The sequence below is a fragment of the Nanorana parkeri genome, unplaced genomic scaffold, assembly GCF_000935625.1.
Source record: "Nanorana parkeri isolate BGI_ZX_2015 unplaced genomic scaffold, ASM93562v1 scaffold468, whole genome shotgun sequence".
In the NCBI taxonomy this organism is placed as follows: Eukaryota; Metazoa; Chordata; class Amphibia; order Anura; family Dicroglossidae; genus Nanorana; species Nanorana parkeri.
Genome location: NW_017306736.1, coordinates 939336 through 952202, shown reverse-complemented (window position 1 = coordinate 952202; position 12867 = coordinate 939336). Strand labels below are relative to the sequence as shown.

Sequence of the window (12867 nt, the reverse complement as noted above, 5' to 3'; positions counted from 1 at the left end):
TAAATTTATTTTAAGGCCTTTTTTTCCTCTTTATTTTCACCTGGTGATTCTGCCAGTAACACACTTCCTATCCTATGTGACAATGCTCACTCATCATACTCTATCTATGCAGTAGCAGCTCTATCCCCCTAGCACAATACTATAAACACCCCCCCTTCCCATCTCCATAACATATTGGGGGGAGTGGGTGTTCTGTAATCCTAAGAGATAACTAGGACCAATGTAACAATGCACCAGGCAAGGATCAAAGAATAATATCAACTCACACGTTTTCTGGAAGGATCAACAGGTAGATTTTGTGCTTTTTTTAAAACAGATATAAGAAATGCCTTTTAATGCTTATTTTTTTTATAACAGACCAAAAGGGAGCAAATAAGGAGAACTGTGTTCATAAGGACAGTTTTTTTGTCTGTTCACCCTTACCTCAATAGTCTTTTATATCGAACCAGGAGACAAAGTTTGGCATTATTATTCTAGATGTTTGCCCTTTACTGGATGGGATCTTTTATGGTTTTCATAGCCGCTGATAAAAACTAGGCATGTGCTTCTTTTGGGTTTCATCTCCCAGCATCCTCTGTTTCTTTTTATCCATTTTGTCTTCCTTTTCACTATGAATAACTGTAGTTATTTATTTCCCCCAGGCAGTGCAGGATCATCTACCTCTTCCCTTTACCTCCGTTCTGTACTGATAAGAGTGGATGATATGGACATTCATCAGGTAGGAAGGTGGCATAAGAAAGCAGCAAGGTCTAGTTAATAATTCTGTATTGGTTTATAACTGTTTTGTTCACTCTTTAAAGGTATCTTCCTCTGGACAGAGCCCACAGAAACCACCGCTAATTTCATGTGGTCATATTCCTGGTGCTTGCTCTGCTGTGCATCTTCAATACACCGAGTATTATCGCTTTCCAGGAGACAGCCTTTCAGGTGCTTTAATAATGATTTATCTAGTACTAGGCCTGTGCTATTTTGTTTAGCATCCATAGGGCCCTCTGTTCTTGTTCATTTATTCTTTCTCTTTGCAGTGCCTCCTCCTGCTCTGTACATACAGCTCCATGGTCTCCTGGTATACCTTGCTGCCCAGTCTGTTCTGTGGCTGAATTATTTTATGTTAGACCTATCGCATCATCTTCAGCAGTTTGCTGCTGTGACTTCCATTGTGAACGAGGAAGCTAGAGAACACAGAGATGTGCGTCTGGATGGATTTAACCTTAAGGTTTGCCTTACTTCTGCTGTCAATTTTTTTTTGTCCTTTTTTTTTTTTTTCTCCCATTTGACTTTGTTTTCTCACCTTACAGCTAAGTTTTCCTGTGCCACCTCCTTCTAACAGCCCACCTGAACGCCCTTCTTCAATATGTGCTCATCTTACCTCAGTTACCCTCACAAACACACGTCAAGCACCTGGATCAAGCATTGACCTTCTTCAGAATACCTTCCGGTCCTTTGCTGCCCATGAAGCTTTTCATTATCCTCCAGGACCTTTGCATCCTGCATTTTTGTCTCATGTGTATCCTTCCTCTGAGCCCCCGTCAACATCCTTATGGAGTTTACACAGCCCTGGCTTGTCTTTGCGTTTTGAGGGAGGTGTTCCCAAACACCAGATACTCCTCCACCCCATGCCATTTACTGCCTGGGCCTGCATTTTACTATCTGAACGACAACTGCTGGTTATGTTCAGTGTGGATCAAATGGTACGATTGCAGCTGAACCACTACCATTACCTCACCTTACTACGTTTACAGGAGCAGGTGCAGGCCTTGTTGGAAGGGTTGCAAAAACTGGCACATTCACCATCAGAAATGCCTTCTCTCTGCCCTACTTCAATCTCTGTTGGTCTACTGATTCCAGTGGTCACTATTTCTCTTATGCTCCCTGCTTCCCACTCCCTAGTGCAGCCAGAGGACTCTGAGAGGAGCAGTCTTAATGGATTTGAACTGACAGATGGAGACACAGGAAGTGAAAGAGAGAAGAACAAGTTAATTTTGGTTAATAAAAATGAGGTCTTGGCTATACCTCTTGGAATGGAGCCTCAGGATGAGTTTGTTGTGCAGCAAGGAATACCTGCTCAGCCTGATGAACAAATCAAGGCGGAACAAGTAGAAGTGCCAGTAAAAGACAGTCCAAATAAGGTGGTGGCTCAAGATAGTACACAGGCAAAGGAACTTTCTGTTGATCTGTTTTTGGGGAAGGATTTTGCACGTGACACTTTGCTTAACACATTGGGTCTAACTAGAGAAAATTTTAGCCTTGGGAAGGAAAGAATGCAGCGCCTTCTGGGTGATACTAAACATAAGTGTGTGATACTTCACTTTAAGTTACCACATTTACACAAGTTCTTTATACTTTGCACTAGACTATTGTCTCTTTTTCTTTCTCCTGGTACTATTTCCTTGTCTTTGCTGGATTTTCACACATTTTGTATTTTGTTGTTTTGTACATTTTGTAAATGTTTTTTTATTTTAATTTTTTTAAGTCTTTTTAATATTTTATTCTTATTTATTTTTTATAAACTTTTTAATTCTTTTATATTTATTAACTCATTTTTTTATTAAATATTTTTATTTTTTACATTGCTTTTAGGGGCTTCGGGGAAATATTGGGGGTCTAAACAGACCCCTGATGTTTCCCTTTTAAAATAGAAAAAAGAGATTTAGGCCACAAAGTCCTCTTTCTCTTTTTCTGTATCCCCTGTTATCAATGAACAGGAATGAGTGTTCCTGTTCATTGATAACATGAGGACATGGTATGTTTACTATAACTACAACTACAAATGAACAGGAGGTGATGCAGATCACTCCCATTCATTCATAATTGAGGCTATAGTTAACATACCATGTCCTCAATTATCTACAAACACTCAGCGATCGCTGAGTGTTTGTTCTCGCTCTCCTCTCTGACACGCCGTCACAGGAGGCTGATCGAGCGGAGCAGGGAGGTGAGCTCAGCCTCCTGTGACAGCGCTGGCTGTCTTCGCCCCACACACCGCTCTGCCGGACTGTGATAGGCGGCTGAGCGCTGTGGGAGGAGAGCTCAGCCTCCTGTGACAGCGCTGGCTGTCTTCGCCCCACACACCGCTCTGCCGGACTGTGATAGGCGGCTGAGCGCTGTGGGAGGAGAGCTCAGCCTCCTGTGACAGCGCTGGCTGTCTTCGCCCCACACACCGCTCTGCCGGACTGTGATAGGCGGCTGAGCGCTGTGGGAGGAGAGCTCAGCCTCCTGTGACAGCGCTGGCACCGTTCTGCCGGCCTGTGATAGGCAGCTGAGCGGTGTGGGAGGAGAGACACTGGCCGCTCACAGCGCTCTCCTCCCGCAGCGCTCGGCCGGCTGTCACTTTCTCTCCTACCCGCTGGAACACAGAGCAGCGCCCACCGGGGAGGAAAGAAACCAGGGATGCGCCGATGTATCGGCCGAAACATGGCACTTTCGGCATTTTGCCAAGTTCATACACTGTATATATACAGATGTCTGTCTTTCTAGCACAGTATATGTATTCCTGTTTGTTTTATTTCAGAGACGTGGATGCTACCCATAACCAGATGAGCTCACCTCTTTCTCGCACACAGTCTTTTGACACAGTTTCATTAGAGGGGTTTGATGTTTTGTCTCTAGACAGTGAAACTACTGAGAATTTCTTACTTAAATTGGATGCAGGTAAATAAACAATGCATGATCTTTTATCTTAGCAGGTGTTACAATAAACAAAGGTTGTGTGTAGAGTCAAGTAATGCCTAAATTGATCATTATATATGCCTGCTGAAAAGGTTAGACCATAGTGCCACAAGGGGCATAAGGATTCATATGGTTTCTCTGTGGGGGTGCTGTTGGGGTGCATCTGGGCAACTCATGAGAGGTGTTTTTTAATTGAGCGTTTGGTCATTATGAGGAGGATAGCGACAGGATTTATAAGTTATTGCTTATATTGATACTTTAGAAAGTTGCCTCTGCTTACGGCCTGGGCTAGGTAAACATAAACTGATTCAGAGTTGTAGTTAGAGTAACCTTTGGTTAGAGCAAAGTAACCGTCAAAGTAACGGTCAAAACCTCGGTCAAAACCTTTGTGTTTTAGTTTTAGAAACAAAACAAAATATTTAGGGGAGAGCGGGCAGCCTATGGCTGTAGGATTGTGCACTACATTTTTTATTGCTGCCTGCCCTTTCCCCTGGCTGTAGGATTATCCCTTCTATTTGCTGCTGCCTGCCCTTCCCCATGTGATATTGAAGGGTGAGCAGCCTATCTCTGGGAAGAATTAGAAGTTTCTATTTTTGATTGCCGTTCATGTGCCCATTAGAAAGATTTCCTCTCACTTTCTGTCTCAGAGACGCAACAGAAATTGAGGAAATCTCTGCCAAGTGAGAGAGTTGACACCAGAATGGATGTCTCAATTTGGGGATTTCCTCTCTATTTCTTTTCTTGGGAAAACCGTAAAGTTAAATGCCCAAAACTAGAGAAAACAATAGTTCCTTTTTAACCAAACAAGAATGTGTAATAATTGCATTGTTGTAAGAAAGTAAAATGGCGATCCTTTTAATGTTTCTTTTTTTTTTTATTTAGAATTGGCAGCTAATGTAGAAACGGCATTATCTGATCAGGACACCACCTCTCAGAGTACAGAAGGTCCTGAACCACATCAGGTAAATGAGTCTACAATCATGATAGGGAAAAGCTTCAATTACGCTGACGTATGACAAATACCAGTGCAAAGGAAAGTCTCTTTTCATAACCAAAAATCAAATTTAGTTTGTGTTTTTTTATTTTTATTCCTTTTTTTTCAGATTTTGACTTTAGCCCTTCACAATGTCACCTCTGTGACCCGCGTACTTGGAGAAGATGTCTCTGTTACTGTCCAAGCTTTGGACCTCAGCTGTGCACAGAAGGCTGAAGACCTGAAAGGTAAGGGCGTGGTAAATTTTTTACTCTATGTTCTTTGCAGGATATAAATGTTCAGTCTGAAAAACATTCAGTTCTTATTGTACAGTTTATGAATATTATTAATGCTGGGCCTGGACACAGGCAACAAAAAACAAACTCTAGGCCATCCCAGGATATCCACTCCTACTCCCAGCATGCTTCAGTTTTCTTTGCCAGTGTTCAAGGAGAAAGGACATCTTTTCTTCAGCTCTGCTGGGAAATCCTTACCATATTTTTGCTTGCAATTTTTACTTTTTCTCCAATCAAGATTCTTTGACATTGCTGCTTGTGCAGGTCTCTACAATAGCAGCTATCCAGATCAGCCTCTCCTCAGCCAAGTTTTGGAGTGTCGTACAAAAACCTGCTAGACCAAATATTGCGAGGCTAGCCTGGAAGTGACCTTCTGGCACAGGGTTCCTCCTAAAGCATTTTCCAGAACTCCATTCTGGTAGCAAGTTAGCCGCAGAGTACTTTCCAGGTCCAGAGCCTTGCTCTGTGCTTGCTCTGTGTCTGAGGACTCAGTGAGTAGTCTGGTCAGGCTAAGCAACAGGGGCTACCTTATTGTTTGTGCCATTGGGCACCTTTGAATTTCCTGCTCTCTGATAGTTTTAATGCAGAAGGGGTTAATGCTAAGGGACTTATCGCTTGGTGCTTTCCATCCATTCAGCTTTAGGAAAGCATATTCCTGCTGCTGCTTTGTAAAGAGCCATGCAGAGCTCCAGTCTTTGTCCATCTGACCCTAGGATCCCTTTGTCAACTGTTCCACAGGATCAATAATCAGTAATCTTGCTTTGGATTGGCTCGGGCAGTTGTACTCTGACCTGTAAGACATCTGGGCTCTTCTGTCTCAAGAACTCATTTACTATCCTACTTCACAGCCGCTGAACTTAATGGTATAGCTGTTGAAGTTCAGGTTTTGAGAGACACCGGCCTCTCATTCTTTAGGACCTTTGTACAGGGTGTCTCCCTTGTAGCTCCTCCAAATCAGTCCCCCGTGTCTGTGTGTTATCTAATTCTGGTTCTCTCTGTTCTTCAGAAGCCATCTTTTGAGGCCATTACAGACATTCCTTTTTCTACCCTCGCCTACAAGGTGGTATTCCTTGTCGTTATCACCTCTGTGAGGCAAGCATCTAAACTGGTGGCCTTATCCTCTTCTGGTTTTGCATAGGAGCAAGGTGGTGTTGAAGCCTAGGACTTCTTCTGAAGCAGGACATCATTCTTTTGTTCCTCTTTCTGGCTCCAGTTCACCAAAAGAAAAGCTCCCTCCATTTGTATGGAAGTGGTTTGGGCTGTAAGTGTCTGTTTTCTTTCAGAAAGACTGATTCCCTCTTTGTTATCACAAATGGTAAGGGTGCACCAGCTATTCGTTCTACCTTTACTAGTTGGCTCAGACAGACCATCTTTCAAGCTTATGGTCTCAAGGATCAGATTCCACTAGGGATGTCCCGCTACTGATGCTGGTATCGACATCGGGGCCAATACAGGGCATTTTCATGAGTACTTGTGAAAATGCGCAGATGCTGGCGCCTTAAATGTTTTATTAACTTCAGGCTGTTATTCCCTCCCCCTTGCTTCGCCCCCTCCCTGCCATGGTTTTCAGGCTCCCCCCCCTCTTCTGGGAAACCTGGGACCACGGCAAAGCATTCGGGATGGAGAGCAAAGAGCAGAGCGGAGAACGTCCGTTCTGCTATGTGAGCAGTGACACCGGAGCGCTGTACTCGAATATGGAATTCGCAATAGGGAATTCAGAAAAGAATATGGAATTCGGAATAGGAAATATGGAATACATGTCAGCTGGCTGCGGGCCACATAGTATCCGGAAGACTGCAGAAGGGGATAACAATGGGAGTTTTTATCTTTCTCAGAGATATGCTTTAACTGTATTGAAGATCAGTCAGTCCTGCTCTCTCTCCTCATGCAGGCTGACTGCTCTAGTATCTGCCCCCTCCTGTAGTTTTCTGCAAGCAGCCTGTGGTGGGTTGACTTGCTGGGTTGCTTCCACAGCTCTGCTCCCTGCACAAGCTATACCAATAGACAATGATGTCACTGCTACTTTATCAAGGTAACATCTGGGTTTGCAAGGTTTCTGTATTTTGAAGTATATCTCTAGGGGCGCATGGAAGACTGCATGACCTGGGGGAAGCGGGGCTACTCTGGAATTGGACTTTTAGAATTTCATTGGAATGTTATCATTAATACAACAACAAAAGTTCACAAATGTTTTGGGTGTATTTATATAGGTTGAATCTTGTCCTACAGTATTACCTGTACAGTAGTACACATATTACTAATAAATAATCATAACTTCTATTCTCTCCTCTACCAGGCCTGGTAGCAAGTATTCCTGGCACTCCTCCTGCTTCCATGTCTACTCCTCGTGTCACACTGTACTTTGATCTCGGCCCAACTGCAGCCTCCTTCTCCCCACTTGCTGTACGTAATGGATTTCTACAATTGCTGATTCAGGATTTTTGCTCTACGATACCAGTTTCTGCACTAACCCACCTAGGACCATTCCTAGAGGATGAGAAGATTCCTGAGATACTACCCATGATCATACAGGTCAACAACAGCAAGATCACGCTCCATGTGAGTATGTAGAATGTGCAAGCTTTTGTTATGATAGTAGTATGTAGCGGGCTTCCAGTGGGGGGAGCAGAGCTGAAGCGGCCGCAGCAGCTGACAAAAGCCAGGACGCAATTTCTAGTCGTTAAGTAGACCTGGCAACTGCAATTCTTTGAGCCCCGACATACTGTATTTCCTTAACATTGATGATTTTAGGCAAGCATATATTTGGTCAGCTCTTGCTCTTTTTTTTTTTATAACTTGAAGTGTATTTCTGGATGTCCACCAAATATTATTATTTTTGACATTAGAATAAGCATACTGTATCTCTCTTTATTAAAAAAAACTATATGGATGGGACTTTCAGGGTGCCAAACAACAAGAAAAATTATGTATAAAAATAATAACTATTTGATAAAAAAAATATTAAATGCGTCAATTTCAAAATATTTGATACATACACCATTACCTCTCATACGTGCTATTACATTTAAACATGCCAGCAAAGACAATTGTTTATTGTGGACCATTGTTAGATGTGCAGTCAGTGTTTATTGGCATTTATACATGTAAATGTGATAGAGGGCAAACATGTTATAACTGTAATCTTATTTCATCTACCAGTTTTGAAATCACTCTTATCAACAATCAGTGGTGTAACATATTAAACCAATCACATATTTACTTCAATTGTCATATTCTCAGTATTAAAATAATTACCAATTGCTTAACTTGTGTTATGTGAAAATGTAATTATTTGTTCTTAATTCCATGCATTATTTTAAATACTTAACATTGATCAACAAAATGGCATAATCTAGTAATCTAGTAATCATTTTACTGGCTAAAACGTGGCCCGCATATCCACAAATTTGCCAATTTCAGAAACCATATTTGCGGCCTCATACTGTGCACCTCTCGTGCTTGTATTTCCCGCTACCAATTAAGAAACACTGTGCCCAAAACCATTATTATTATTATACAGGATTTATATAGCGCAGCGCTTTACAATATAAGGAAGACATTACAATCACAATACAATTCAATACAAGATGGTAAGGAGGGCCCTGCTCAGTAATAATATAGAATATGATATATTGGGATTTTAGAAATGTGGTGGCGAGATCCTGCACATGTGTGGAGGTGGCAGTACACTACTGTGCACACGTGGGATCTCACTGCCATATGGTGATTTAGAATAATGGCAGCAAGATCCTGCACATGCACGAGTAGAAGTACACTACCACGCACATGCTGGATCTTGCTGCCATTTTGATATAACCATGAAAGAGGCAGAAACATTAAGAGCAGCAGGAGAAGCAAAAAAAAAATGCACAATTGTGGGCACAGTATACATCACTGTGCATGCATTGGGCACAGTGTGCGGGCTCTTATTCATACTTGCTGCCACATTTTGATCCGCTATTATGTCCGAGAACCTTTTTCAAATGGACACCAATTACAATTTTGCATGAAGTCCGCATCGTATCAATTTATTTTCGATTTGCTATAAAATTTGTAACTATTAATGCTTTATATTGAAATCTGCACAGCTAACCTATTCAACTTACTACAGTATGACTTTGAACTTACACATCACATTGTAACCAACACAGCCTAATGCATCTGGTGTGAAAGGGCCATTTCTCTATTGAGGAACACAGGAAGTATTTCACCATTGGGCTATACTGCTGCCTACAGAAGGACTTGACACTGGCAAACAAGGAAATCATAGGCAAGCCTAGGATAACCCCTTCCACTACCAGCAAGCTTTAGTTTTTTGCTAGAGTTCTATGAGGATGGACATCTTTTCTTTAGGTCTGCTGTTAAAACCACCCTAATTTTAATATAACCCGAAGGTGTCTTCCTGTGCCCCTCAACGGACTCCCAAGAAAAGGATTTTATGGCAAGTACAAAAATCCCATTTGGGGGGGGGGGGGGGGGGGTGTTTGTTTTGGTATGAGATTGGGGGGTTATTGTTATGGCACGTTGCAGTTAAAAATATCCATTAAAAAAAATCATCAGGTATTCTTTATTTTAGTCATCCAAAAGTCATTTGCTATACTTCTAATTAGCCCAATTATCTTACTGGTGTACTTGGGCTACCATTTCATTTACGTCTGAATTATTTACCATGACTGCACAGAAAGGGACAACTGTAAAAATGGTAAACAAATAGTGTGGTAAAGTGCATGGCACACTTACACATTCAAAATCATATTTTATCTTATTGTTTAACAGGATGATGGGCCACGTCTTTACCCCTCTCCAATCTCACCTGAGCCAGTTGCCTTTTCTTTGAACAACCTCAAAGTACAGCGTAAAGAGGATGGAGTTTTCTGCCTTATAGGTAAGGACTTTACTGAATACTTTGATTGTATATGATTTTATTTTAGTACAAGGCAAAGATGCACATGGGTGTAACAGGTATTTAGTGAAACACTAGTGGTTACAATATTGTTGTATTTATACTTGTGTGCAGATATTTTTAAAGAGTACCTGCAATACTGAAATGTTTATTCTAGAAACAAAAGGAGGGAAGATGGGTTACTGTCATTTTTTTTAAATTATGAAGGTTTTTCAGCCATTTTGAAAGGAACCCCTACTTCCTTTTTTGCCTAAGGTAGTTTTTACTTTTCACCTCGACCTTGATCAGGTTCCACCCTTTCCTGCCAAGGCATTTTTTACCAGATCTTTGAGCCCTTCTTGGGCTTTTCAGCATCGAGCAAGACTGCCTCCTGGGTCTTTTTTTTTCCCCACACATTTTCTAGGTTCCAACAGGTGGATGTTTCAGCCTCATCTTTAGGCGGGCTTTGAGCTGCAGACGGTCCCCAGTTCTCTGCTTGTTTTCTTGAGCCCTTTAGCATTTGTTTCCTGTGTTGGACTGCTTTTGGGTGTCCCAAAGGTAAAGTCTTCCTTTGTCCCTCAATGGGGGAAAAAAAAATAGGATTATACACCTATAGATTATCTGCAGATTTTCTATGGTCACATGGAAAAAAATGCCACAGATTCCTCCATCTACACTAAACTGTGTGGATGGAGGAATCTCCCACTGGGCCAAGCTTCAGTATCTTGCTAATTGGCCTCGCTGGCTTTCAAAATACCTGAACAATCTGATTGGATGCAGGCATTGAGAGCCAGCAGGGCCAACTAGCAAGATACTGAAGCTTGGCCCAGTGGGAGATTCCTCCATCCTCACAGTTTAGCGTAGATGGAGGAATCTGTTGCACTTTTTCCATCTGACTATAGAAAATCTGCAGATCATCTATAGGTGTATGGCCAGCTTTAGGGATATAAAGGTGTGAAAGTTGCATTTAAGAGCAGAATCTGTTCTGGGAAACCTGTAAAACAGAATAGTATGGTTGTTTGAAAAATTCTTTTTACATGTAATGATCTTTTCAGGTGAAGAATCTCCAGATCCTGTATCCAGAGATACACATCCTTCTTTTGTACATATCAGCAACAGTTCAGAAGCTTTACCTAAAAGTATAGAGGTGAGATGAGCAAAGGAGTAGCACTGCACCCTCTCATAAGTACAGGGACACATCACAAGTTTATATAGTATACTTAGCAGGTAAACATTATACAGGGTAAATCCATTCAAATCAGAATTCATCGTTTGTCTGCAATAAATCCTAAATATTGGCACTATTTTAAAATAGAATGCAATAATTGTTTGTTTGTTTTTTATGATGTTCACCTTCATCTCCACCATAAAAAAAAAAAAAGGGAGTGATCTGAACTTACCGCTTCCATGCTCCGGTGCTGTCCCTGACTTCCTGTGTTTAGTGTAGGCAGTGCTCTGTGATTCTGCCTCTTTCCTGTGAGCCCAGCTGTGTATACTTCCCTTGCTTGCTATAAATAGTTTGGATGGTTTGTTCCCGTAAAACACACTTCTTTCATCCACTTTTTTTGTTACCAGTCTTCTAAGTGGTCCAGTCACTCTAATAGTGTTTCTAATGTGCAGGACCTCCAGCAAGAATTACTAGCTGCTCGGGCAAAACTTGAACAACAGAAACAACAAGAGGAGAGACTCCTCCAAGAAATCCGGAAATATAACCCCCTATTCAACATCTGAGTGAAAGCTGGGCACAATAACTACCACTTCCAGTTGCGGACTGCATGTCACGTAAATTTGAAATGTCTCACCTACTTCACCAGATTCATAACTGAACCTTTTTCTTCAACTGTGTTGCCACCTTGTATAGGAAATGTATGTCACTCTGTGTTATGGGTTCACAAACACTTCCTTTGATGGAAAAGACTACTAAAGGAGAAGCCAAATTGTTCCTGTATGGAAAGATTGGGGATGGGTTACATCCAGTTTTTCTTGCTATTGTTTGCCCCTTGTGGAGATTTTCCCTCCCTTTCCGTCCTCGAGACACAATAGGAAGTTAGAGGACAACTGCCCAAACAGATTTCACTTTGCCCTCCGTTTACCATTACTGCTGTTAGCTTTTTGGCTTCTCCCCTCACATTCTGTCAACTGAACAGAAAGTAAGGGAGAAACTGCCCAACAAGGACATAAAAAGCAATAAAAACCTGACCAAAGTTATAACTCTTTTTGACTATATCCAGAACTAAGATTGCATTATTGCTAAATTCAATTCAACTGATTTTTATAGTCAAAATGGTTGAAGCTATTTCAAATTCTGTATAAATCACATACAATGGATGCTGCTCCTTGATGTTTATAGTTTGGTTTACTGCAGAATCAGCAGGTCTCCTGAGCACTGGCCCTGATATCCTGTTTTAGGGGGGCGCCTTTCCTTTGCAAGGTTTCTATGGAGCCACCCTTGTGTGTGTGTGCTAGTAAGTAGGGATGCAGCGATGACGATATCGAGTACCAAATATATATTTTTTGGTACTTGCCGATATCAAATACCGAAAATCCCATTTAAGGAAGCCAGGTAGCGTGTCATTACACGTCACCTGGCTTCCTGATTAGCCTGGAGGCCAGCGGCGTCTAAAGACTCGCCACCCGGCTTTCCGATTAGCAGGGAAGCCGTCTCCATGCTTCCTCCTCACTAGGAGACGAGGAGGGTGGATAATGACTCGCTGACCGGTTTCCTGATTGGTCGAGAAGCTGGCCAATCAGGAAGCCAGGAGGCACGTCATTACCCCCCAATCAGGAAGCTCGCTGTCCGGCTTCCTGACCAATCAGAAAGCTAGGCGGCGAGTAATTACACGCTGCCCGGCTTCCAGATTGGCCGGAAAGCCGGTTTCATGCTCCCTCATCACCAAGTGTCGAGGGAGCATGGAGCCGGCTTCCCAGCCAATCAGGAAGCCAGGCAGCATGTGATGACTCGCTGCCCGGCTTCCTAATACCGGAAGTTCGGGTAGCGGGCTAGGCATCAGAGCAATTGGGTGAGTAAGAGTACTCGCCCAAATAGT

The 12867-nt window shown here is 42.2% G+C and overlaps 1 protein-coding gene across 1 annotated transcript in view; it reads left to right on the top strand.

Annotated features, from left to right (window-relative positions):
• The window catches only part of UHRF1BP1 (UHRF1 binding protein 1), a 41444-nt gene extending 29766 nt beyond the window's left edge, over nt 1-11678 (top strand). The window contains exons 15-25 of the mRNA XM_018560600.1: nt 642-718; nt 801-927; nt 1026-1216; nt 1299-2293; nt 3512-3651; nt 4552-4631; nt 4773-4890; nt 7235-7497; nt 9715-9823; nt 10876-10970; nt 11444-11678. Coding sequence (XP_018416102.1) covers nt 642-718; nt 801-927; nt 1026-1216; nt 1299-2293; nt 3512-3651; nt 4552-4631; nt 4773-4890; nt 7235-7497; nt 9715-9823; nt 10876-10970; nt 11444-11551 — 2303 coding nt within the window. The 3' untranslated portion in view covers nt 11552-11678. The remainder of the gene's footprint in view (nt 1-641; nt 719-800; nt 928-1025; nt 1217-1298; nt 2294-3511; nt 3652-4551; nt 4632-4772; nt 4891-7234; nt 7498-9714; nt 9824-10875; nt 10971-11443) is intronic.
• Nucleotides 11679-12867: the final 1189 nt, after the last annotated feature.